Source organism: Morchella importuna (genome assembly GCF_003444635.1).
Source record: "Morchella importuna strain M04M26 chromosome Unknown Morimp01GS034, whole genome shotgun sequence".
NCBI classification, from domain to species: domain Eukaryota; kingdom Fungi; phylum Ascomycota; class Pezizomycetes; order Pezizales; family Morchellaceae; genus Morchella; species Morchella importuna.
Genome location: NW_025763431.1, coordinates 63,346 through 87,683, shown reverse-complemented (window position 1 = coordinate 87,683; position 24,338 = coordinate 63,346). Strand labels below are relative to the sequence as shown.

At 47.9% G+C, this 24,338-nt stretch overlaps 5 protein-coding genes across 5 annotated transcripts; 4 read left to right on the top strand and 1 right to left on the bottom strand.

Annotated features, from left to right (window-relative positions):
- Positions 1–257: 257 nt before the first annotated feature.
- On the bottom strand, positions 258–1,277 carry LAJ45_09098 (uncharacterized protein; the record flags this gene model as incomplete). The annotated part of the gene is made up of 4 exons (XM_046118643.1): positions 258–418; positions 474–610; positions 668–1,062; positions 1,116–1,277. 4 exons carry the CDS (start codon positions 1,275–1,277, stop codon positions 258–260), a joined length of 855 nt encoding a protein of 284 aa, XP_045968028.1.
- Positions 1,278–4,799: 3,522 nt separating this feature from the next.
- On the top strand, positions 4,800–6,786 carry LAJ45_09097 (uncharacterized protein; the record flags this gene model as incomplete). Its single annotated transcript, XM_046118642.1, has 9 exons — positions 4,800–4,847; positions 4,930–5,114; positions 5,179–5,336; positions 5,393–5,462; positions 5,516–5,877; positions 5,946–6,050; positions 6,110–6,342; positions 6,403–6,541; positions 6,611–6,786. 9 exons carry the CDS (start codon positions 4,800–4,802, stop codon positions 6,784–6,786), a joined length of 1,476 nt encoding a protein of 491 aa, XP_045968027.1.
- A 2,086-nt stretch (positions 6,787–8,872) lies between these two features.
- LAJ45_09096 (uncharacterized protein) lies at positions 8,873–11,566 on the top strand (the record flags this gene model as incomplete). The annotated part of the gene is made up of 4 exons (XM_046118641.1): positions 8,873–8,935; positions 9,033–9,306; positions 9,366–10,636; positions 10,718–11,566. The coding sequence occupies 4 exons, from the start codon at positions 8,873–8,875 to the stop codon at positions 11,564–11,566; spliced, it is 2,457 nt and encodes an 818-aa protein (XP_045968026.1).
- A 3,390-nt stretch (positions 11,567–14,956) lies between these two features.
- Positions 14,957–16,693, top strand: LAJ45_09095 (uncharacterized protein; the record flags this gene model as incomplete). Its single annotated transcript, XM_046118640.1, has 3 exons — positions 14,957–15,021; positions 15,087–15,251; positions 15,331–16,693. 3 exons carry the CDS (start codon positions 14,957–14,959, stop codon positions 16,691–16,693), a joined length of 1,593 nt encoding a protein of 530 aa, XP_045968025.1.
- Positions 16,694–22,463: 5,770 nt separating this feature from the next.
- On the top strand, positions 22,464–24,338 carry LAJ45_09094 (uncharacterized protein; the record flags this gene model as incomplete). Its single annotated transcript, XM_046118639.1, has 3 exons — positions 22,464–22,632; positions 22,902–23,058; positions 23,225–24,338. The coding sequence occupies 3 exons, from the start codon at positions 22,464–22,466 to the stop codon at positions 24,336–24,338; spliced, it is 1,440 nt and encodes a 479-aa protein (XP_045968024.1).

Here is a 24,338-nt window from a genome sequence, read left to right as displayed (position 1 = left end):
TTCGAAGAGAATTAATTTTCCTGTTCCGAGAGGATTCAATTGCTTCAGTGTTGCAGCCGCTATGAGAGAACAGAAGAACGATCGCCAGAGAACCTTTCGGGGAAAATAGGTACTGATTTCCTGACCCTTATGTTAGGTATCTGCACTAGAAAATAGTAACAATGGCTTGACTTTTGAGACCCACCTCAAAACTAAACAGCACACCTACATACACGCACGACGGTCAACACAGCCATATTCCAAAATCCAATACTATGTCAAGAATTCATACCTCCAATAGGTGCTCCAAAAGCTACACTCAGACCGGCTGCACATGATGCACTTATTATCTCCCTCTGCTTACGAGCATTATCTCTATACTTTGGGAATAACCGGGCAACTATATTGCCAACACACGCAGATATATGCACAAACGGGCCTCCAGAAGTCAGTATGTATAACTCAAGATCCCAACATTTTTTTTTAAAAAATACCTTCTTTCCCAAGACACATCCCTGACCCAACAGCAAAAACCGCTCCGGTAGCTTTGATAAATAAAACCCTAAAACCTAAAAACCCTTTGATCACAAAACCCGAGAGAATGGTTTTTATCTCCGGAATTCCAGAGCCACTATATTTAAAGTTAGCCGTTTAACCTAGCAGACCTATAATGGGAGGATATAAATACCTAGCCATATACATAATCTTCGTCTCATTTTTCTCGCAATCCACTCTTGGCAATACATGCCTCGTCGTCATTGTTAATCCAGCACTCAAGATTCCATACGAAACTGCTACAGCCAAATACAATGGTCCTTTACCCCAACCATCCGTCCATTCCCTCCAATCACTACACCCACCCTCAAGCTCATCAAATACCTTGCAACAACGCCCCTTATCTAAGAGCGGCGACGTGGAGCAGTATCCATCTTTCCAGTCGAACACAGAGGCTTGCGTGATATCAACAATATACGCTACTACCGCTGTGAAGAATCCAATGAGGGCTGCAGCTAGCCACCCTTGCAGCGATTCGAACACTCTGCTCTTTGAGGAGAGATGCCGATGACGAGTGGAATCCTTGATCTGGATAATGACACTGTTAGAGAATTCGATAAAGGTAGCTGAGGACTACTTACCAGCTCGTGCATCCAGTCGATCGTTGTGTATTCATTGTAGGGAAGTCTTTCACCTACTGAAAGTAGTTCGTTATCATCCTCATCTCTTTCGTTGGTCAACAACGGACCTGGTGATGCTGCTTGTGCATCCCCAGATATCTCTGTAATGTGTTTATCTGGCATTTCTTTTAGAGAAAAGAAGATAGCCTTCTTGTCCCGGCCAGCAATGAGTTATGATGATATCAAACGCACACAAGCGAGATGGCCGAAGAACAACACGAATACAGTGTTATTTTGACAACGGCTTCATGAAATTAATTGTAGATCTACAATGGGAGAGGCAGCTTATAACTGGCATCAATTACAGGTTCCGAGGAGATACTGTATCTATAACAACTCTTTTTATAACACCGCAGAAAACTTAAAGCTTTGATCAGGGTTCCACGTGGGCATATAACCTTACTCATTTGTTGGTCCATTTGGTTGATGCTGTCGTCCACATGCCTCCGGCTCGGAACAGTGGACAGAATAGTCTTACGGGTACGTAATGATCTGCAAACTTAGTGTCAGTGTTACTTCGGATGATTTACATCCTGCGATCGTGCGTATAATTATATAATGTGAATCTAGTCTCGTGGCTAGCTAGGCTCCTTGTGTCCATGTTTGCATAGTCTGCGACAAAACTACCAGCTTAAGCTGAAAATCCCCATAACACCCCTTCCTTATACACTACATGTAGTGAGAGGTTTACTTTAGATCGATAAGATTACTACATTTGAAAACCGTCCTCGTTGGCTTCGACGCGGTATATGGAATCCAGATTTCAAAGCAAAGAGAATAACCAGTCATAACCGTCTCTAATATATAGTCAGCATTCCATGGAATTCCCGGACTCGTACAAGAGGCTGAAAGATAATCCTGGCAGAGGGATACGCGTATATGTAGGTACATGTACTATGTACCTATAATGTGGAGATCAGGTAAGACCTTCAGAATTCAAATGCCGACAGGAATTCCGCACCCAGGATACTCTACATCTATATGTCCCCAGATCTAGATGCCTGCATATATGTCTTACCGCAGTTCCCATCTACCAAAATCCCGGATCGACTTTTCTCAAGATTTATGCTTTCGTCACTTTATATCTCCGCTTCCCTGCAGCAGACTACATGAATTCAATCGTGGTCATGTGATTTTATTCGTTGCGGCGGCGGGGTGGAGGGGGGTTAATCACATGACTAGGTATGAACACAAGATTCGACGTAGCCCCCGTGCCGAGACCCTCAAACCCATCCATCTCCATGTATTCTTCGCATCAAAACCGTTCTCTGACCGTCAGCTAAAAGTCTCTTGAGGATGTATACCGTATACCGATACGCTGTGCAGCCTAGAGTTTTGCTAAGCTTATCGGTATACCGAATCCCGGCTTCGGAGCAAGAGTATGTGAGAATACTTCTTTGAAACTTTGAAAGCTTCCGGTTCGTAAAGTTTTCGCTCCTCGCCTTGATGTAAATAGCATATCTTACTAAAGGAATACAAGCGCCATTTATCACGATTTTCGGTTGCGGCAGCCCCCAATTCCAGTGTTATAGATGTCCGAGCTAGATAGCTTGTCTCTAAAGACGATAAGGTCGACCTGGGAGGTTATCCAAAAGGCGTCGAACCTAGACGTCATAGAACAAGTGACCTAGCTTCACCACGCCAATAAGTGGGGTCACAAACAATCACTCGCAGTGCCTTCATTGGGACCTTAAGACACCCAAGAGTATAGGCTAAAGGTGTTCTCGGCCCGGGCATCCGGAATTTTAATAACGGCTCGGTTGGAGTGAACAAGATCTGTGCCTCTTTGTTGTGCCTAATCCCTGGGAAACCGCGTCGTACGGTCTCACTCGATGGGACACCGCAATTGATTTTCTTTTCGACATTTTTTGCGATCACGATTAATTCACTAAATAGGTATCGGACAAGTGATCTATTTGAATTATCTATCCATCTTAAATCCTTAGTTCAGCTTCGTGCTATGTCGTCCCTCAGGTAGGAATTACACGTAGGTCTATATCCTGGATGAATGGGTTGGAGCTAAAAAGAACCTCAAAGCTTGGGTTTTCTTAGGGACGGCGCCACCCGATTAATACGTAAGCCTCAAGCGAGACATGCGGTGACTTCACTGATCACGGACACAAATTTTAGTAAGGATCCAAAACCCGGTGGCCACGAAATAATATTCGAGTTTATCCGGTATTGATTGTCGGTGTAGGGTGTATCGATGCCTAGAGTACCTACTGTCAAGGGACCAAGCCCTTTTTGGAAACTGCGGAGGAACACCTGGGGTAATGTAAAGCGGGGTGCAGGGCCTTGAGTTTATGTGCACTACAAAGGTAAATCAGTGGTAGCTACATGTAGCTTCAGTTCCGTCTTCAAAGTTATCTACAGTCTCCCATATATCGCAAACCTGTCTGTGGTGTCTTAGATCTTAGGCTCGACATCAAAAAGACTCCATAGGTTAGGTACATACTTATCTCACGCGTCGTTGCCTGCAAAAAAGCCATTACCCCGCCGAACTCCAGCTCCAATTGGAGGGGGAATCAAGCATTGTAACACGGGCTAAAAGGTCTGAAATGCACCCCTGTAAATTAAAATAGACCTGACCCGGATCGGACCAGACTATTCATAAGCTACACCCCATGAACCTGCTAGAGTCCTGCTACCAGCCATCTCCCCTACAATATGTTCAACCGCAGAGCGGACGGTATGTATGTATCTAACCAAAGCACCCATAAGCACAGCAACATTCCCCGGTTTGAGCTAAGTCTTGGGCTGAGCTACTGCAGACGATGGGATGACAGTGCCGCTACATACGCCCGTAATCTCGGGCCCCCCGAATGCATAAGACTTTACAAAGTCAGGCATTACATACAAGTCATCGGGCAACTGGACGTGACGCTATTTACATGTAGTTTTATCAAGTCCCAGCATAGCTCACCTTTTGAACTCAAACGGTTGTTTGTAATGTATAGAAAAAAAATATATCCCAGTATATATGTATAACCCGATCCAGGCCCGAAATTCCTAAACGCTTTTTTTGAAATCTCTCAGATTGGGGGCAAAAACTTTATTAAATGAGATCTGGATCGAAGCATGCAATGGGAATATGGTAAAACTCAAGGAGAATTCAGGCTCGGGGGGCCTTGACCCGAAGCAAAGTTGCTATCAATACAAGGCTTTTTTCTACAGCCGTTGCCAATACGCCACGGCCGTCTAGGACGCCAATCATAGAGCTTTTCGGATATTCGTAGCCCCAGATTCCAAGAAGGTAGACCAGGTAGGTCTGTACCCCACCTAGGGTCCCCGGTTGCATACAGTTCGTGGTCCTTGGGCCCCTACACAAACCCAATCACACATCACGACTCGCAAAATTTTTACCACCCAAAAGATGCGGTAAGTGAATATTTAGCCGAGTAATCTCAAAATTTTCCTCATCGGTATTAGGATTTAGCCACTTTTTCTGGGGTATCGGGGGCAAAAATTGGGGTTCCGGTTGACGCACGAGCAAACCGACTGATAATGTGAACTTTAAGAAGCGGCTCTCCCCACAACATCATACATCGAAGTCTCCACCCAAAGGCAAGAGCTGTATAGTCCTTGAGCCTTAAGGATATCGGGGAAGTAATCACATAACATTTTGCCCCCAGGAAATCATTCGCCATGGGAAAGCTTTTCACGTTCAACATCGCGTTCTTCGCGTGTTTGGGGGTATGTTTCACAACCTCCCCAAACATTGATCATATACAGGAGTTTTGAAAATTTCTAACAATGGGTTTTTTTCTACAATTAGAGTTTCTTATTTGGATATGACAGCGGTGTTATGACCGACGTCATTGCATCTAAGCACTTCTTAGGCTACTTTGACACAACAAGTGATTCACCAATTTTGGGAGCTATAGTATCGACCTTTGCAGGTGGTGCTGTGTTTGGTGCCTTATCTGGAGGATATACCATGGACAGACTTGGTCGAAGAGTGTTAGTAAACACAATCCAGCCCAAATTTATGCTCATAGTATTTGATCATTGACAATGTTTCTAGGAGTATTCAAATAGGAGCTGTTGTATGTGTTATTGGAGCAATTCTTCAAGCGGCCTCAACACATCTTGCCATGATGCTTGTCGGTCGTATCATTACGGGGTGGGCAGTTGGAATTATGAGCAGTGCTGTCCCTGTATACTGTGCTGAGCTTGCGCATCGTTAGTTTACCCGTCTACACAGCCTTCTTCTGCTCCAGGATCTAACATAAGTAAAGCCAAGAGGCGTGGTTTTTTGGTCGGGTTATCCCAGCAGATGATTGGGCTTGGTTTCATTGTTTCTACATGGTAAGAGAGACCCTACCAATCATAAAGAAAAGGGAAAATAACATCTTCTTTAGGGTGGGATACGGTTCCGCACATGCCTCAGACCACAGTAGTTTTCAGTGGAGATTCCCTCTTGCGTTCCAAGGAGTCCCCGCTGGAATTCTCGCGATCGGTCTCACCTGGTTCCCAGAGTCTCCTCGCCAGCTTATCGAAAAGGATAATGAAGATGAAGCTCTTAGAATTTTGAAAAAGCTGCATGCCAATGGCCGTAACGATGAATGGATTATGTCTGAGTTCAATGAAATCAGGCAGACGATTCTTGCTGAAAAGGCACTGGTTGTAAGGAGTTGGAGTGTTATGTTTACGGTCCCGCAGTGGAGGAATCGTCTCATGCATGGAGTTATGGTACAGGTCTTTACACAACTCACTGGTATTAGTGAGTATTCCCGAATGGAACCTCTTGGTTGTGTTTTGGTTGTAGCAGTTGCTTATATACGCTCGCAGATGTCATCAACTACTACCAGACACAGATGTATGAAGCGCTGGGAATAACTGGAAAAAAGGCCCTTCTTGTCTCTGGTTTATACAATATTGTCGGCCCTGTTACCAGTGAGTTGCCCGTATAAGGAAAAATCCAAGATGCAAACCAAGTGCTAACTATACTGTAGACGCATTCTTTATCTTCTTCCTTATTGATCGCGTCGGCCGTCGTAAGCCGCTACTCTTTGGAACAATCGGTATCAGTCTCTGCTTGATTGTTGAAGCTGTCCTGAACTCCAAGAACCCTGATGGGGAAAATGAGTCGCTTTCACGGGCTGGTGTGGCTATGATATTTTTGGTATCAATGGTTTTTTCTGTTAGTTTTGGGCCGATATCATGGACTTATATGTCGGAAGTCATGGTAAGCAAATCCCTGGAACCACAATATGACATCAGTCCATGAAACTAACAACCACAACAGCCCATGCAAATTCGTGGAAACGGAAACGCTTTTGCAACTGGTATCGGAAACTGGCTCGTCAACGTTCTGTTCTCACAGGTTTCGCCGCAAGCGTTGGCAAAACTCAAATGGAAATATTACTTTGTTTTCGTGGCCTTCAGTAAGTTCCACATTTCCTCTAACTTACATCACTGGTGTGATTATACATACTGATTGTATCCACCTTCAGATTTCGTTGTCACCCTTCCCACCGTATTCTTTGTCTTCAAGGAGACAAAGGGTGTCTCATTGGAGGAGATTGATCTGCTATTCGGGGAACGCGCCTTGGGGTCCCTGCCAAATGATATTGAGAAGGAACAAAATGTTCACATAGAACATGATGGGAAGCGTGATACCACAGCCTAATGTTTGTTGTTTTAAGGACCTTTCTTGTAATTAGTATGCGTCTATGGGACCATGAAATATGCCGATTTCTGAGATAATTGAATATCAGACATGTGTTTTGATAAAGCTTGAACTTGACAGATATGTGTTGATGGACCTGTCAGTTTTGCTATTTTCCCATAGCAAAAGGGACACACTGATACCCGTAAAAACGATTATCGAGTGTCTTGAGAGCCTCGTGCCCTCCCTTTCTAGCCACCAACTATGAAATCATTCCCTTTCAATCTCTTACTCCAGTATTTGGTTCGAATAAACATCAAACCCTGGAGAATACATATATCCATATATACGTTCTGTACGCACTCTTAGCCTTACACATCCACACCGACGAGCATAAACCTTAAAAAGAGAGGAGGGAGACAACCTGATGAGCGCCGAATGGCATTCTGCGCTAGTTGAAAGGCGAGCCGCGAGCGCGTACACGTATTTTCCACCTCTAGCCTTTGATAAAAAACGTAGCTTCAAAGTTAAAGTTGGTTGCTAAACCAAATCGCTCCTCTAGCGAGGAGCACAATAGTAAGATTCTCCGTCCTTGGTAAGTGTAGCCGATCTCTTGGCCCGACGACCGATGGCGCGGCTTAATTAACTATTGAAGTTAATAATTTTACTTTGAAGCCCCTTTGTGCTTCTTCACAAAAATACGCATACAGATTGTCTTTTGGCGCTTCGTGAAGAGTTTTTCAGCGCTGACTCGCCTTTCGACGTCGGATCTGATAGTGGAAAAGAGGACCTTGGCTAGATAAGGACAAGCTATGTACAGCGCCGTACCTATATGAAGGGTCGGTATTGGACGTGGGGGTTCCTGGTTATTGCTCAGATGGCTGAAGTATAGGGCTGAGTAAACATCTCATGAGATTGCGTGTGCTTCTAGACGCCCAAGCTATTCCCATACTACACGGTAACCGAATTATGTATGTATCGCTCAGGGGGTAGAAACGTAGTGGACCTGCAGGCATCATGAAACAGTCTTTGTTGACTGACAACACTTAGACTTTTCATACAGAGAGAATATGGACCTCCTCTCATCCATCACTGAGCAATGGTTTTCCACGACGTTACTTATGAGTGAGAGGGAGATAGAGCTCTCAAACGTGAATTAAGTTTAGGGAGTTAGGTATGAACCTACGTGTCGCTGCAATCCATCCGCTGAGAGCGGTCAGTGGCTCTTTGACGATTCACCTCGTCAAGTGCCTACCTACTGTTTGACGATAGGCAGTCTTGCTGTCGAATCAGAGGCACCCATCCTTAGCGAGAAATGATAAAGGTCCCACTTTTCTGCAGAGTGGCGGTCGAATGAGGTAGTTATGCAGGACCAAGCTTAAGTGGAAAGGTTCGCATCGAATCATGCATGGGTATACCGTTGCGCAAGCTCAGAGCCTCAGGGGCATGGCAGTTGACACCCCTTGTCCGTTTCGATGTGCACAAAACGGGGACGATAGAGTTTCGACGCAGGTGTAGTTTTCACCCAAAACCTAATTCCAATGGCTCAAAAAAATTTAGAGAAGCGAGAGCGCGAATCCCAAAGATCTGGGCAGGGGCTGTTAATGGCGGCGCATATTCAAGCTGTGCTGGGGACCAACAAACTGATTAAACTTGAATGCGGCTTCGCCGGAGATAACTTTCTTTGATGCCAGGAACACAGACGGAAAGGGTAGATTGCAAGTTGCAGATCATTCAATGTTTCAGACATACCCCAAGCCCCGTCGGCCCCTCGCCAAAATTTAAAAATAGTGAATCACCGCGTCTACACTTAGCTACCATAGAAAGTGAGTCGAAAGCAAAGAAAAACATTAAAGACTATTTCATCCACCTCCCCCCCCCATTCTCTTCCTCTCTTTCTTTCTTTCAGTAGACAACCCTTTCATAACCACACTCTCTAATCCTTGAATTCGTTCATTATTCATTTTCTGTTTACTTTATAAAACATACTCTCGCTCTCTGAAATCGTAGGTGTTTGATAACATTTTCACCATTTACCCCTTACCTCGATCTAACACGGACATCCCCACCGCAGATAACTTAAACTTAAAACCACATACCCACCGTCATGGTATCTTTCACCAGCCCCGGTGCTAGTCATCGGCAGAATCTGGTCACGTTTGGCTTTTCTGTAAGTACAACTTTCCCCCTGACCCACGTGCAAGCTTTATGCACGCACCTCTGGATCATTCTTGGCTGATGTAGCTTATTCTAACCTCATCTTCTAGATTCTTGCCCTGGTGGCCACTCTTCAGGCGGTCTCTGCTGCTTCTGTTCATGGTGTGCATCGCCATAGAGGTCTTCACGTCGAGGTGGAAAACACCACGCTTAGTGTCGACACAGAAGGCACTTTTGGAGTCGATGCAGAAGTCGACGTTAATGATAATACTCCTTCTTCGTCTTACTGGCTTGAGACTATTGAGAAGAGGGGTGTCGCCACTTTCAACAATGCTTCATCCACATACAAAGTGTTCAGGAATGTCCGTGACTATGGTGCTAAAGGTATACTACTCTCACTCTCCCCCGTTTCTCAAAATCGGTTGCTAATCCAAAATAAACAGGTGATGGAGTCACTGATGACACAAATGCCATCAACGCTGCCATCCAGGAAGGTGCCCGCTGCATGGGCGGAACCTGCGACTCCTCGACCGTCACTCCCGCTGTAGTTTATTTCCCACCTGGAACATACTCCATTTCCAGCCCTATCATTGCAGTTTACTATTCCCAACTCATCGGTGACCCAACCAACCGCCCCACCATCAAGGGTACTGCCAACTTCACTGGTCTCGCCCTCATTGATGCTGACCCGTACATCCCCGGGGGCTACGGTGCCCAGTGGTACACCAACCAGAACAACTTCTTCCGCATTGTCCGTAACTTCATCCTCGATACCACTGGTATGACATCCGTCGAGGTGCCTACCGGTATCCATTGGCAGGTTGCACAGGCAACCACTCTGCAGAACATCCACTTCGAGGGTTCCCAGAACGAGACCAGGAAGGACCGTGGTATCTTCATGGAGAACGGGTCTGGCGGGTTTATGAGCGATCTCTCCTTCAACGGTGGTAACGAGTGTGCATTCATGGGAAACCAACAGTTCATGACCCGTAACTTCACCTTTACCAACTGCAAGACTGCAATCATGATGGTCTGGAACTGGCAATGGACCTTCAAGTCCGTTAACATCCAGGACTGCGGCGTTGGTATTGATATCTCGTCTGTGGATGCAAAAACTGGATCGGCAACTCTTGGTTCGATGATTGTTCTTGACTCCTCCATCTCCAACACCCCAATCGGTATCCGCACAAACAAGACCTCGATCTCCACCCTAGATGCTGCGGGCACGGTCATTCTCGATAACGTCCAGTTCAACAACGTCCCCAAGGCTGTTTTCAACATCGGTAACAATGCTACCATCCTTTCCGGAGAAGGTGATACTACCATCGACCTCTGGGGCCAGGGCAGAGACTACTCTGGTGGAAATGGCACTGTTGCTTCAGTCCAGGGAGTTCTTACCCGTAACGTTGAAAAGCCTGCAACGCTTCTTACATCTGGCTCAGAGACCATCTTCGAGCGCACAAGACCCCATTACGAGGATGAGGATGTTTCAAATTTTGTCTCCGTCAAGGAACTTGGTGCCAAGGGTGACGGTGTGACTGATGATACCGAGGTTCTCAGGACTGCTTTCAAGGAAAATGCGGACTCAGGGAAGATCATCTACTTTGACCACGGAGTGTACATTGTCTCTGACACTGTCTTCGTTCCCACTGGAACTCGTGTCGTTGGTGAGGCTTGGTCTGTCATTATGGCCAATGGTGATGCTTTCAAAGATGTCAACAACCCCATCCCTGTCTTCCAAGTTGGAAACCCTGGCGACGTTGGTACAGTTGAGATGTCTGATCTCCTCTTCCAGACCAAGGGTCCTCAAATTGGTGCAGTGCTCCTTGAGTGGAACTCCGCCGACCCAGAAGGCGAACAAGGTGTTAACGCCATGTGGGACGTCCATTTCCGTGTGGGTGGCTCCGCTGGTACCGACTTGAACAACGCTGAATGTCTGGCAAACGAGCTTGGTGCCGGAACTGGAAACGGCACCGCCCGTATCACAACACCAAACACCAGCTGCTTTGCCGCTTTCATGCTGATGCACATTGGAAAGACTGCTAGTGTCTACATGGAGAACGTCTGGGCGTGGACCAGTGATCATGCTCTTGATGCCCCATTCAACCGTGTCACCCTCTACAACGCCCGTGGTATCTATGCCGAGAGCGAGGTTGGCCCAGTCTGGATGTACGGTGTCGCATCAGAGCACAATGTCCTCTACCAGTACCAGTTCCAGAACACCAGCAACGTCTTCATGGCTGTCGGCCAGACCGAGACTCCCTACTATCAGTCTAACCCTGTCGCCACTGGTATCTTCCCCGTCGACAATGAGTTCAACGACCCTACCTACGAGACTTGCACCACTGCCTCCTGCCGCAAGTCATGGGGTCTCAGAATCCTTGAGAGCTCGGATATGCTGGTGTACGGTGCAGGACTCTACTCTTTCTTCGAGGACTATAGCACAAACTGTAGCAGCAGGGCTGGGGGCTCAAACTGCCAAGAGAACATGTTGGAGATTCAGGACAGCACCTCCATCAGTTTGATGAACATTAACACCATTGGTGTCATCAACATGGTCACGCTGGATGGAGAGCCAGCTGTTCAGGCGTCAGATAACAGGAACTCCATGGCAGATACCCTTATTAGGTTCGATGTGGTCTAATGAGGATAGCAAGGGTTTAAAATGTACGAAGTCATAGTCACGCTCTTTTTCTTCTTTTCTATGTTTTTAGGTTTTCTTTCCGGCGCGGCTTTTTGAGGTCTTTCTTCTTTCTTTTTTGTGATGGCAGCGAGTATATACATACCCTGTATTATAGATTTAATCATTGATGCTGCTGGTTTTTAAAATTATGTTTTGCAATCTTGAGGTTGTTGTACCTACCGTGTTACTGTAGAAAAAAAATTAACTTGTCATAACTTGCTGTTGCCGAACATGGCGTGATATTCTGTGATTGGCGGGTCCTTACTATACCCAGAACAGTGGCTCTTGGCATCTTTGCTTCTTATTTCTCCTTGATACACTGATGATGCAAGTTGGTGTGACACGAATTTACTACGAAATATATTCGTCGCATGATTCTGCACGTTTGATTACAGCGGGCGTAGTTATATGGCGCAGGAGGCACGTATTTGGAATTAAGGGTCATCGTATAAGAATCGCTCTATTGAACTTTGTTTTTCGTGTTTCGTTGTGGTGGCGGAGGTGGAGAGGGCTACATATATGCATGGTGTTTGCTCAGATATTATCAAGAAAGCTTAGTACATACATGTAGCACTTAAAGTATGTACTCGTACATGTAACATAGAGTAGAGCGAGTGATAATTTGTGACTAGCTCAGCTGTTGCATCATTAATACATGTATTAACGGTATTAACGGAAAATGACTTCCTCTTGGCACACTGCCAAGCTCAAGTATGGGCGTGGTCTAGTAGATAGGCTGCTCGTTGTTGGGCACATTAGGTGTCACGGATTAGTCAGCGTTCACGTGACGACATAGACAATGCTTTTGTAAGGTGTCCACAGCAGGACTACCTCATAGTTAGATTTGTAACTTCCTCTTCTTCTTCCATCATCTATCATCATTCATTTTGTCGTCGTCGATAACGCAAATGAAATTCTCCCTCTGTCTATAGAACTAAGAAAATATTTATTTCATCGTTCGGATCGTCGTGAATCCAAACACAAAAGAGAGTGAACACAAAAACCGGCCAACATCGTCGACACCGAGAGTACCCAGGATACAACCAAACACACATAAGATCCTGGGCTCAAACCAGGGGTGGGGGTAGCAGTCGCAAATGTCTTAATAAGTCGGTGCAGTACCTTTTGTAGTTTTATAGAACGCTTTTTTCTTTCCTTCTTTTCTTGTAGTGGAATAAATTAGGAATACATTTTTAATGTTTAATTTCCCAAAACAAGACCCTTATTACTGGCATTTTCCGATGTCTTTGTTGAGTAGACAGCGAACTGTGTCTTTTTGCAGCATGTGTTATTGCAGAGCATGTATACCGAAAACTGTGTTATTTTAGGCCCTTTCCATATTGATTTTATGCGTGATTACTATATATTGTGTAATTAAATAAAAAGAATAAATTGCACTCCCGTCATCCACTCACTCTTTTCCGCGCAAGGAAGCGCGAAATAGAAAGAAAGAAAAAAAAATGGAAATTGAAGGGAAGAGGAAGCGGTACGGGGACGTGATGCTTCGCACGCAAATCCCCTAAACATACAGGTATGCTTGAGGATTTAACTACAAAACTCAATCGTCCTTAGATTTGGCGCGTACGCGGAGCTCTTAGCTAGGTAGTCCAAGTCCGCGGAATCCCTTCGTCATGAGGAAGATCCGGACGTTTAATTTGGGAAAGAAAAAAAAAAATACAACCAAGGGTGAAATGTTTATACGCGCGCGGTATATAATAAAGAAATCTCAGAATATTAGTAGCAATGGGTTGATCTGCGGTGCCGCTTTTTTGTCTAAAAGCAGCGAATTATATATACTCTAATGAATTGCTCGTTCCCCCCACCCCATCACCTAATTGCAAGGAAGCGCATAGCTACCTCAGCTTATATGGTTAGTATCAATCCTATATCCACCCAACAAACTCGACCGCTTAACCTTCGTTAGTCCCCGCATCATGAAAAATGACTCGACTACCCCCACCCCCACCCCCACCCCTCAACCCCGACGAATCCACCTACCATCGTGAAACAACTAAACAATTAGACAGGGCCCGCCATCCAGACACCTATTTCACCATCCCGGATCTCGCCAAGTTTAACAGCCCAGGCTATCCTTTACTCCAAGCTTCCTTGAAACAGCCCAAATACCGCCGGCGCCACTGTCTTATCTCTACCGGTACCAGCTACCTCTACCCCTAGGTCTAGGCTCTAGATGCCGAGGTTTTCTGCGCAGTCACGCCTCCAGGTTCTTGGGTTATGGGGAATATACGAGAAATGGCGGCGAAAAGGCTAAAATAGACAACGGACAGCGGTGCTCCCTGTTCGGGGTACATACAGGGATTGTCCTGGTAGGTTCGCGGCGATGCGAAGAGATGAGATGAGCTAGATGAGATGCGGAGCCCAGAGAGGAGTTCCTGTTGGCTCGTTTACGGCTTTGGTCGTATGTAGCTGGTGGTTGGTGGTTCCTGGCTGGGGGATCTGAGTGGATGGAAGGGGCCGAGTGAGAGGCTGTGTTTGTAACTAAGCGGGCCAATTGCAATTGGAATGGGGGGTTGTGCTCATACTTCTGGATGGGCCAATAGGTGTTAGTACTTTTGCGTCTTTTGTGGTGCTGCGGCTGGCTGCGGCTGGCTCGTGTGAATGTTTTGCTCTGGCGGTTACGCTGTGTGTTGGTGTCGTTGGATTCTTGTTTTTATGTTGAGTTTTGGTTTTGGCTGTGGAGTGTGAGTCCGGTGGGGTGTGGTGGTGATGTGTTAGTATTAATTCTAATTCTCAATCCTGAATATGAGTGCCATGTGTAGGGCCCGGGAGTGAAGGAGTATAGTACCAGGGGATGGTGAGTAGGTATAGGAGATCTCCGCGGGGAAGGGGGGTTCAATACCCAAGCCTTGCAGAGTGGTTCGTATGCTTTGCGCGCAGTACGCAGTATCGACAAAGATCGCTGTGCGACAAATGCGGCTGCGGCTAGCTGTGGTTGGTATAGAGAACCAACTGTGGTTGGTATTAGAGGAACACGGGTTGAGTGGCCATGGGCGGAAGACCCCCGAGTGAGAACTCGTGTTTCTAGACGCGGGGAAACACGTACCAGCCCGTTCCGCTCTTAGGAGGGCGCTTTGAATAAGGACTGCTAGGAGCTAGCTAGAGCCTTTGAAATGAATCTGTTCCTGCGAGATCCATAGAGCACCCGTTGCTGCCCAGGCGCATGAGTTGTGAGTGATAGATCATGATTCTTGGCTTTTATGAATAGCGGAAGTAGCCATGCCACACCTGAGCGAAGGAGGGATCGGAACCACCCACACTCACTGAATCCCTTATTTTCAGCTGATGCAGTGCGAACATCACATCTTATGTACAAACCAGCAACTACCACCCATGGAAGAATCACCAATATTATCAATCAGTGCACTGGTAGTAGCTCAAAATGACCCCGGAATAATGTACGAATTCAAAGTATACCCACTTGAGATGATGTTCGACTGATCTGATACATGAGGTGAAAAAGCGCCGTCCCGAACGCTCGGATCGATGATAATATAGACGCCATCGAGAAGTGCCTCCGGCGTAGAATGACGGCGTCTGTCGAAGAAAGACAGTTTTTGCGCGGCGAGTCCTCGGACGAGTTGAGAAGCCAAATTGTTCATGCTATTGTTGACGGATCCCGGGGAGTGTATGGCGTTTCGTATATATATTATATCAAGTACATTCTGAGTAACTAGAGCTAGAGGCTGATGTTTGTATATAACTAGCCACGCTTCTGATAGGCTCTGGTGGACCCAGTTTCAGATCGAACTAATACTTTCCCTGAGCGCCGAAAACGACGTGAGGGAGCGTCTAGCAAGGCCTCCACAGAGTCTAGAAGAATTATACGAAGCTACCTATGAGCGGATACAAACAGAGCCAGTTCCAGGGCCTGAGATCGCACTACAAACATTGATGTGGGTGTTGTGTGCATTCGAGCCATGCTCACCCGACGAACTGTCAAACCTGGTCTTTCTGACCCTCCCCCACGAGGAAAAAAGGCTGGCGGGAAACGTTTTGCTCAAGTTGTGCCATGGACTCCTTATCATAGACCGGCAGTCGGACGTTGTGCAGATCGCGCATCCGTCAGTGCGAGATTTCCTCGAAAGGAGATGTGCGCCCATGGCTGCTGCACATGCTCTGGTTGCTAAGATTTGTCTTGCCTTCCTGGGTGGGCTGGACACTCTGGTGGAGGTCGACTTGGACGATTATGCCAGCAGGTATCCGGTGTTGTTCTGGCCGCTGCATGTACAGGCGTGCATGGACCAGCAGGAGGACGCAGAGTTATCGGAGCAGCTGATAAGGTTCTTGAATACACACTCTAAGGACTGGTACAACGCATATGCGGATTTGTTTGATACTTATCGAATACCAAATTCGGAGCGCACCTTCGAGTACCGCATGCCTGAGTCTGGAAAAACCCATGAGGTTGAAAGGAGCATGGGGGAGATATTGATAGACTCCATGGAAGAGCTCAAGTTTGACGAACTGACCCCGTGGCATATCGCCGCCGTGTATGGATTTGGAGAGCAGCTGGAGGCATTATGGGCACTGGAGCCGCCAAACATCAATGCCGTAAACAAGCATGGGCAGACAATGCTCTTCATTGCGAGCAGCAACGGATCATTGTGGATTGTCGAGACTCTTCTGAAGAAAGGTGCGGACCCCAATGTACCATGCGCCACTGCCGGGATGACGGCCCTCGACTCTGCGGCTTTCCATGGGCGATATGAGGTAGTGAAGCTTTTGCTGGAGTGTGGTGGCGACGTGGAGGGAGAAAGAGGGGAGATCAGAAGCGTCGCTCTTTGCTGGGCGGCTGCGAAGGGTTTTTACATGATTGTGCAATTGCTTCTGGGGGGTGGAGCGGATCCAAATGTTAGATGCACGTATAAGAAGTGGGGTGCCCTGTATGCTGCTTCGAGTCTTGGGCATTGTGAGGTGGTAAAGCTGCTTTTGGAGAACGGGGCGGATGTTGGTGTTGAGAGTGGTGATGAGGGGAGTGCTTTTGATGTTGCGGTGAAGAATGGACAGAGGGACGTGGTTAAGCTTTTGCGGGATCACATGGGGTTAATAGGTACTGCGGGTGGCTAGATCTAGGCCTAGGATAGACGATCGTTGGAACTACTAAGTGCGGGCCAGTTGTCCTTGTGCCAGTGGTGGGCATAAGGGAGCGACTACATGTGCATTATACGCAATATATCATCTCATCTTTTTTTTCAACATGACAACCTCATGCCCGCGCCCGCTGCCGGGCATAGGTGTACTCCGCTAGGCGCGCTTTAGGCTAGTTTGCATCAAGGAGCGCCCACCACCTATGCCCGTCGGCCATGGATATAAATAGTCCCAAGACTACCCCTCTGTCATACTAGTGATAAACCCAAGACCATCAACGAAGTCGATCAGAATCGTGTATATAAATAACACCTAGGGGTTGATGCTGAACTTCAGTCATCGCCCTCGTCCCTGCTTGAAAATTCCTACCTCCAAACACTAGAGTTAAACACAAACTCTAGGCACAATATACCTGATGTCGATACGAGACAATGTTCTATGTCTGATCGCCTTACACCAAACCAGGCTTCCTAGCTGACGAGGGGACCCCTGCAACATATTGTACTAGCTCTTAACAATCGTGTAACAATCACCACCAAAAGACATCGACGTCGATATCCCCTGAACTGACTAAAATCTAGATTCGACTCCACTCCTCGTCCCTGGGTGCTGCAGGTACCGCTAAACATAGATACTGACACAACAACTGGCGGCCCAACCGAGCACTGGGTAACGAGATCGAGTGAGAATCCGTGACTCCGCGAATTCCTTGATCCCAGAGATAGAAACCTAATCCGCTAGCCTTAGAGACGGAAAGCGAACTTACAAGTAATTGCAACCTCTTCTACCTTTTGTGCTCAATTGTTTACTCATCTAGGTGACCCCTCCCTCTGCTACCACCCAACCTTGGCACATCGGAGAAAACACCGGCCACACACACACTCACTCCACAGTCACCCTCAAGCTTCGCTTCTAGGCCCAAGTTAAGCTTTTACGCAACTAAAAAGTTTCAGCCGCACTCTTCTTGATATCTCTCTCCCGTATTTTCTTTTTTCGGCCGTTAGTGCGAGGCCGAGGTCGAGGTCGAGGTCGAGGGCTGAACATCCTTTTCTCCTAGCTGCAGCTGGTTACCAGGCTTATCAAGACGCCGTGTGCGCGCATTACATGTAGCTATGGTGCCAGGTACCGGGGAGGAGTGGTGTAAGATGCACAAACTTGGGACAGGTACTTGTGCTCCTGCGTTATTGCGGCGCTCGTATATACTTGCGGGACTAACGGTGGGTGGGTGAAGTTCCATCTACCGGTGCACAGGGAGTTCTGGAATTCGAAGCTTGCGGTTGGTTCTTGCTCTTCTAGATTGCGAATCCGATTTCGCACTGCATGTCGTGGGTTATTTTGTGGAGGCGCATACGCATTATTAGTAAGGCTCCTAGTGTCGAGGGGGGAGGATCGAAGTAAGAAGCTTGGCATATATAGGTGCTGCTATCGAGTGAGAAGCTGTGTTCCTACGCGTTGGATACGATCAAAGAACTCAACTTCAGCCGCCGACCCTTACCCTCCGCGCACCATTCACTCCCCCTCTCTCCCCGCCCTCGGCCCTGGCCGAAGATTTCGCACCGCCGCTTAACGGGGTGTAGTTTGATGCAAACCCTCGACTGGCCGGCCTCCTCCTAGCTAGTTCCGCGGTATACAGTGTATATGTATGGATGGACCGCTCGATGCCGTGTGCACGCATTGCTTTCACGAGTGCATGGATCGGGGCAGGTATTGAAGAGCGCTCAGTTGCTGTGTTGCAGTATATTTTAAGTTCCCTATCTGGGGTCCGGAGTAAATGAGTGTACTACACGCACTTTGTTGATCCGAGTCCCCCTGGCCATCAATAGGAAGAGTGATATTCTATGACCGCAGCCCAATACGAGCCGGGCAGAAAAACAAGGTCTTTTCCTGATGTGTACTTGGAACCGGGAACGAGCCATTATCTTATGTGGCGAGGGTTGCTACTGCGATTCAAGGCGAGGTTTCTGTTGATAAAGGACAGCAATGACAGCCGGTCAGTTGGAGGGGCGGGTATGTACGTGGTCCTCATGTAGTGAGACGGTATTTGTCTTTATTGTGGATTGGTTAACTGGACACCGTTCGTTTCAGTGAATCGCATTTTATCAATTTAACATTTTCAACATAGAGTCTAGAGCCGCTATAGACAGAATCCGCGATATCACGCAGAAAAACTTATTTACAACCTCCCTCCAAATCGAGACCCTCCCCCGAATCATCTGTAACTTCTATATATACATACATGCAGATTAATTAACCCACATACTCTATAGACAATCAACCAGCGCCAGCGTATATATAGATATATTACCGCCAGTCCTTCATCTCTATCTATAACACCAGTTTAGTAATTACCCCAGATCCACAGATTTGCAGAATTCGCAATTATAATCATACACCCCCCTCCCCCGTACCAGATCTTTGCTTACTCGCATCGATATTATATTATTTATAAGTTGCTGCTCTACTCTACTCTATAGATCAGAACCTTGCTGTGCTACTCTACGTATATGCATGTACCTACAGGGAGTTGTGGGGGGGGGGGGGGTGGGAAGTGACATCTATTCTGTGGAGGGCGTGACAGGCGCGGCCAGGAATCGAAACAGAAACAAGTGGCAATATGTACTCTCCTCCCGGTACGTACCTGCATCAGCTACATACGTGTCGACAATCTACATATCTGGCCACGGCGCGGTAATGTTTCTTGTATAGTAATCATGGCGACAGCTGAGTTATAATTCAGCGGAGAGCTCGAGGTTAAAAACGACCCGGCCGCGCCTCGACAGCGAGTGAGTGGGTGGGATTAGAGTTCTCATGGCGGGATTAGAGTTAACGTTCTCACGGGCTCGGTAGGCTAGGCTAGGTAGGAGACTGGGGATAAAGGAAGGAAGCTGTGGCTGTAAAGCAACCCGAAGCTATAGCTAAGGTTCGCCTTCTTTCCTTCCTTTGTTCCACGTAACAAAGAATTTGCCTCCGCCCGCCTGCCAAAGAAGAAGGAGAAGGTTTTGAAGCTTTAAAACCTAATCCACCCGTCTCTACACGTGCCTCTTCCCTCTCCTCCCTCCCCCCCTCCTCCTTCCCCCTGCTCTCCTCACCGGGACCTCCCCTCGATACCCCTGGCTGGATGGACGCACAAACACATACACACACACACACACACAGACTCAGATACACAAACAAACAAACCTGACGGCGGCCGCCGCAAACAGCCGTAATTACAGTAGTAGATTTGATTTTTCAAATTTTCAAATTTTCTTCTTTTTTTTTTATTGTCTGCGGGAAATTTAATACATACAGCTTATATCGCTATAGACGAGAGATCTCACGTACGTACGTACGGGGGAGGGGGGCTAGACAATGGCTCATCTCGGCGGGGTGAAGTGGTTTTGGGGGTTTTGGAGGTTTGGGGGACTGCGACTTTCCGTCTTCTGACGGACGGAGGCTGTGGGCGGATGGGGGTGTTCCGGGCGGGGGTCTGCTGTGGATGTTTCTTGTCGGGCGTGCCTGTCTGTCTGTCTGTCTCGGCGGCATAGAGATAGAGGAAAAAGGAAGAATAGGAAGAGGAGGAAGAAGAAGAAGGTTTTCAGCCTCTTCAGCCTCTTCCACTTAGGTTCCTCATCTCATCTTATCCTTATCCCTTCTACTTACGTATTCTAGCCCACAATCTCATAATCTCACAATCTACAAAGGAAAAGGAAAAGGAAAAGGGACAAAAGGTAATAAAAGCCCCTCCCGCCCTCCTTCCTTCCTTTACAGCGGTCAGCCCCTCCCGCCCTACTCTACTCTAGCTCAGTGCCAGCGGTCAGTAAAGCAAAAGCAAAAGCAAATCACAGTCGCCGCACGTGCATAGCACCAATTTTATGCATCATCTCCCGCCCAAAACGGAGTGGAGGGAGCGCGTTGACATCATCGGCCGCAGGCAAGATCGTCAGGAACCGTCGTGTCTCGGCAGCAGCCGAGACTTTGGTTACTCAAGGAGCGAACTAAGGGAGACAGCCAGCCACACACGTAGGAAGAGAGAGGGGAGGGAGGGGAGGGGCTTGTCTTAATTTCCCGTGGCGTGCGCGCTTGCTTAGTTAGTTAGAGTAGGAACTAACCGGTGAGAGGAAAACGAGCGAGGTAAAGGGTGGTTTCAGCCCTTAGAGAAGATAGACTCTTGTTCCTGTCTCGCCAGAGCCGCCCGGGTGGTTGTGGCGCGCGATTGGTTGGTGCGACCTTATCTTCAGGTACGGAACCGGAGAAAAAAAAAGTTTGGTTCAGATGGGCAGGGCAGGGCAGGGCACGCGCAATTAAGGTGACTCAGGTTGCACCTTCTCTCTCTCTCTCTCTGTCCAGCAGATAAGGTGGGTGACTGGCTGTAACACAACCACCACTTCATGACGAGAGCAGTAAGTAACCGCACATGAGCAGACCCTACAGAACCCGGGAAATAAACAAACCAGGGGTGGTGCGCTAGGCAGACTTTGGGAGGAGAGACGGGGGACGGGGGAGGAGATGAATTCAGGGACCACAGTACCGCAGTACCGCAGGTGGAAGAAGTAACGGTGGGTTTCAAGAGGCGTAGCTGGTTGGCTAGCTGGAAAGAAAGAAGAAAAAAAAGAGTTTAGATAATACTATTTGCGATGAAGGACCGCCTTCCACAACGACCACTGGCCGTTGCAATTGAATTGGGGGGAGAGAGAGCTCCTGCGCGCGGTGAAGGAATTCAATTCTTGCGGAATCGCCCGTGACTGGCTACATACACAGACGGTGGGTTGTTGTTGATTGTTGTTAAGGCAGATATGATTGTTGCGATAGGTGCGAGGAATGGGGAAAAGGAAATGAGCAACAGTATCGGAAGATTTGAATCGGTGGGACCATGGCGCGCCCCTCCCTCGGCCTCGTGGATAAAGAAAATAACGGCGCGCGATAAAAGATTAGGTAGGGGAAGGCGTTATGGCGTTATTATGGCAGAGCGCAGAACTGACATTGGACCTGTTCTACGTCGAAACGGCACTTTGAGTTGATGAGAAGGACGACGACGATGCGCCCCTCTACACCACTATGGACCCCCCTCCCCACCAAGTAGGACAAGAAGAACAAGTAGGATGAGGATCATGATGGTGGAGGGAACAATGGGATAGGGTCCTGGAAGCAAGCACCAGGGTGGTGGGTGGGTTGACTTCCTCATTCAATTGTAGAGGTCTCGCGAGATTGAGACAGCAGCAGCCAGCACCGTGGGCAATATATTAGAAAACTAGTCTAAGCAGCACCAGCAGGGAATATAATGCATGTACCTAGCACCTAGTAAGTTTCCCATTTCTGGTATCTCTCACTGGCTACCAACTACCACGACCCCCAAATCTTAAACCCCCTTCTGTCACGCTCCCTCCCTCCCCATCCCGGCATTCTGCAAAACCTAGTTGTCCGTTCCTGCATTCCTTCACTTCAACGCACTCACGAAGTGCATACATTAGTGACCCCTCTCCCTTTCCTTCGTCGTCTTCTTCTTCCCCTTCCCTTCCTCCCTTCTTCATCCCCGCCATCCCGTCTTTTCAGCTTTCACGCACCACACTCTCTTTGTTCGGGGTTAGCAAGCTAGCTAGTAGTAGTCGTTCCTTCCTTCCTTTCCGCTGTGCGTTTAAACCTTATCATACTCCTCACATTCTTTTTTTCCCCCTTCCCTCCCTTCCCCTTCCACCCACCCCCCCACCCCTTCTTTAATTTTTTCTCCAATTCATCATCATCATCTCTCTCGCCATCAATTCAACCCATCATGTCGAAGATGTTGTTGAGCCAGTTGACTGTCCTGTCTCTGCTTGCCCTGGAGGCAAGTGCTTTTTGGCGCCTGCCGTGTAGGCAGAGCCTGACGGTGGAGAGAATCGACCCACTTACGCACTTTGGAGCGGTCTCGGAGCATGTCCACACTATCCATGGTGGTAATAGTAAGTTGGCCATCATTTTCATTTTCATATTCTATTTTTGTTCTTTTTTGTTGTTTATATCATCATTATCATCATCATCATTTGCTGCTACTATTGTTACTACTGCATTATCTTTATCCGCTGCTGCTACTACTGTATCCATCATTATCTGTTGTTGTTCGTCTCTTTTTTTTTTTTTTAATCCTTTTTCCTTATCACAATTATCGGACAATCAACCACTACCAATATAGCCTTGAACTGAGCTAACGCTGCGGCCACCACTACAACAGAGTTTTCACAGAGTGCAACTGAGGCCCTGCTGTTGGAGAGTACTTGCACAAGTTGCCAGGTCAAACAAGATCTGTCTGCCTACTGGACACCACAGCTCTACTTTCAGGATGAGGCTGGCATGTTTAACAAGGTCAACCAGACTGGTGGCATGCTTGTGTAAGTTTTTATATCTTTTTTATCTTTTTTTTTGCTGCTGCTTTGACGATATCCTCCTGTTGCAATATTTCCCGCTATTGTGACGATTTCCAATATACTAATAAGCAATCCTATAGATACTACCTCCCCCGTGGAGATGATGTCCAAGCATTCCCCCCGGGTTCAGAATGATTGCGGGTGACCCCAAGCTTCGAAGCTTTCCCTACCCAACCGTCGAGAAGTCCCTCTGGACCGCATCCGACCGCACCGAAGCCGCCCTCCGCCAGAAAGCCGTTGGTTTCAACTGCCTCAACTACGCCGAGCCCGCCAAAGCCGCTCTCGGCCTCCGCAAGATGCCCGATAACATGGCAGCCGACTGCACCGACGGCCTCCGCGCCGAAGTGTTCTTCCCATCGTGCTGGAATGGCGAAGATCACGATTCTGACAACCACCGTGACCACATGCGCTACCCCTCGCTCATGGACGACGGTACCTGCCCTGAAGGCTTCGAGACAAGGCTCGTCAGTCTGTTTTTTGAGACTATCTGGAACGTTGCGGCGTTCAATGGCCAGGCTGGCACGTTTGTGTTTTCGTCGGGTGACCCGTTGGGATACGGGTACCACGGCGACTTTATGAATGCCTGGGACGTGGACATCCTCCAGAAGGCCATCGACAAGTGCACCTCCCTCTCTGGTGTCATTGAAGAGTGCTATGTCTTTGATCTTTACACCGAGGACGAGATGCACCAGTGCACTATCAAGCCCTCGATTAATGAGGATGTCGAAGGCCCGCTTGCGGCGATCCCGGGATGCAATGCAGTTACTTATGGCCCTGAAGACGCACCTGATGGTGGCTGCCCAACTGATGAGGAGAACGACTTGACCGACGACCCGACTAGCCCGCCCCCGACTGGCACTGCAACTGCAACTGCAACTTCTACCAAGTCCACATCCAGCTCCACCGAAAGCTCGTACTCGTCGCCAACTTCGTCTGCGGTCTATGGTGGTGCTCCAGATTTTGATGCTGGTGAGGATGATGGTGAGGGATACTACGGCTCGCACAGCTATGGGTACGGATATGAACCGAGCAAGTCTGTCGATGCGGTTGACTCGAGTGTCACGGCTGAGTCTACGCCTGCGAAGGGTGATAACTACGTCGACCCGAATGTGGAGGTTGTGGTAGTCACGGTCACTACGTATACCACTGCGTCGCCGACTACGGTTACGGTCCATGTGCAGCCCACCAAGGCCGCATACCGCAAGAGGCACTTTCACGGCCGTCACGCTGGGCATGGGTTGTAA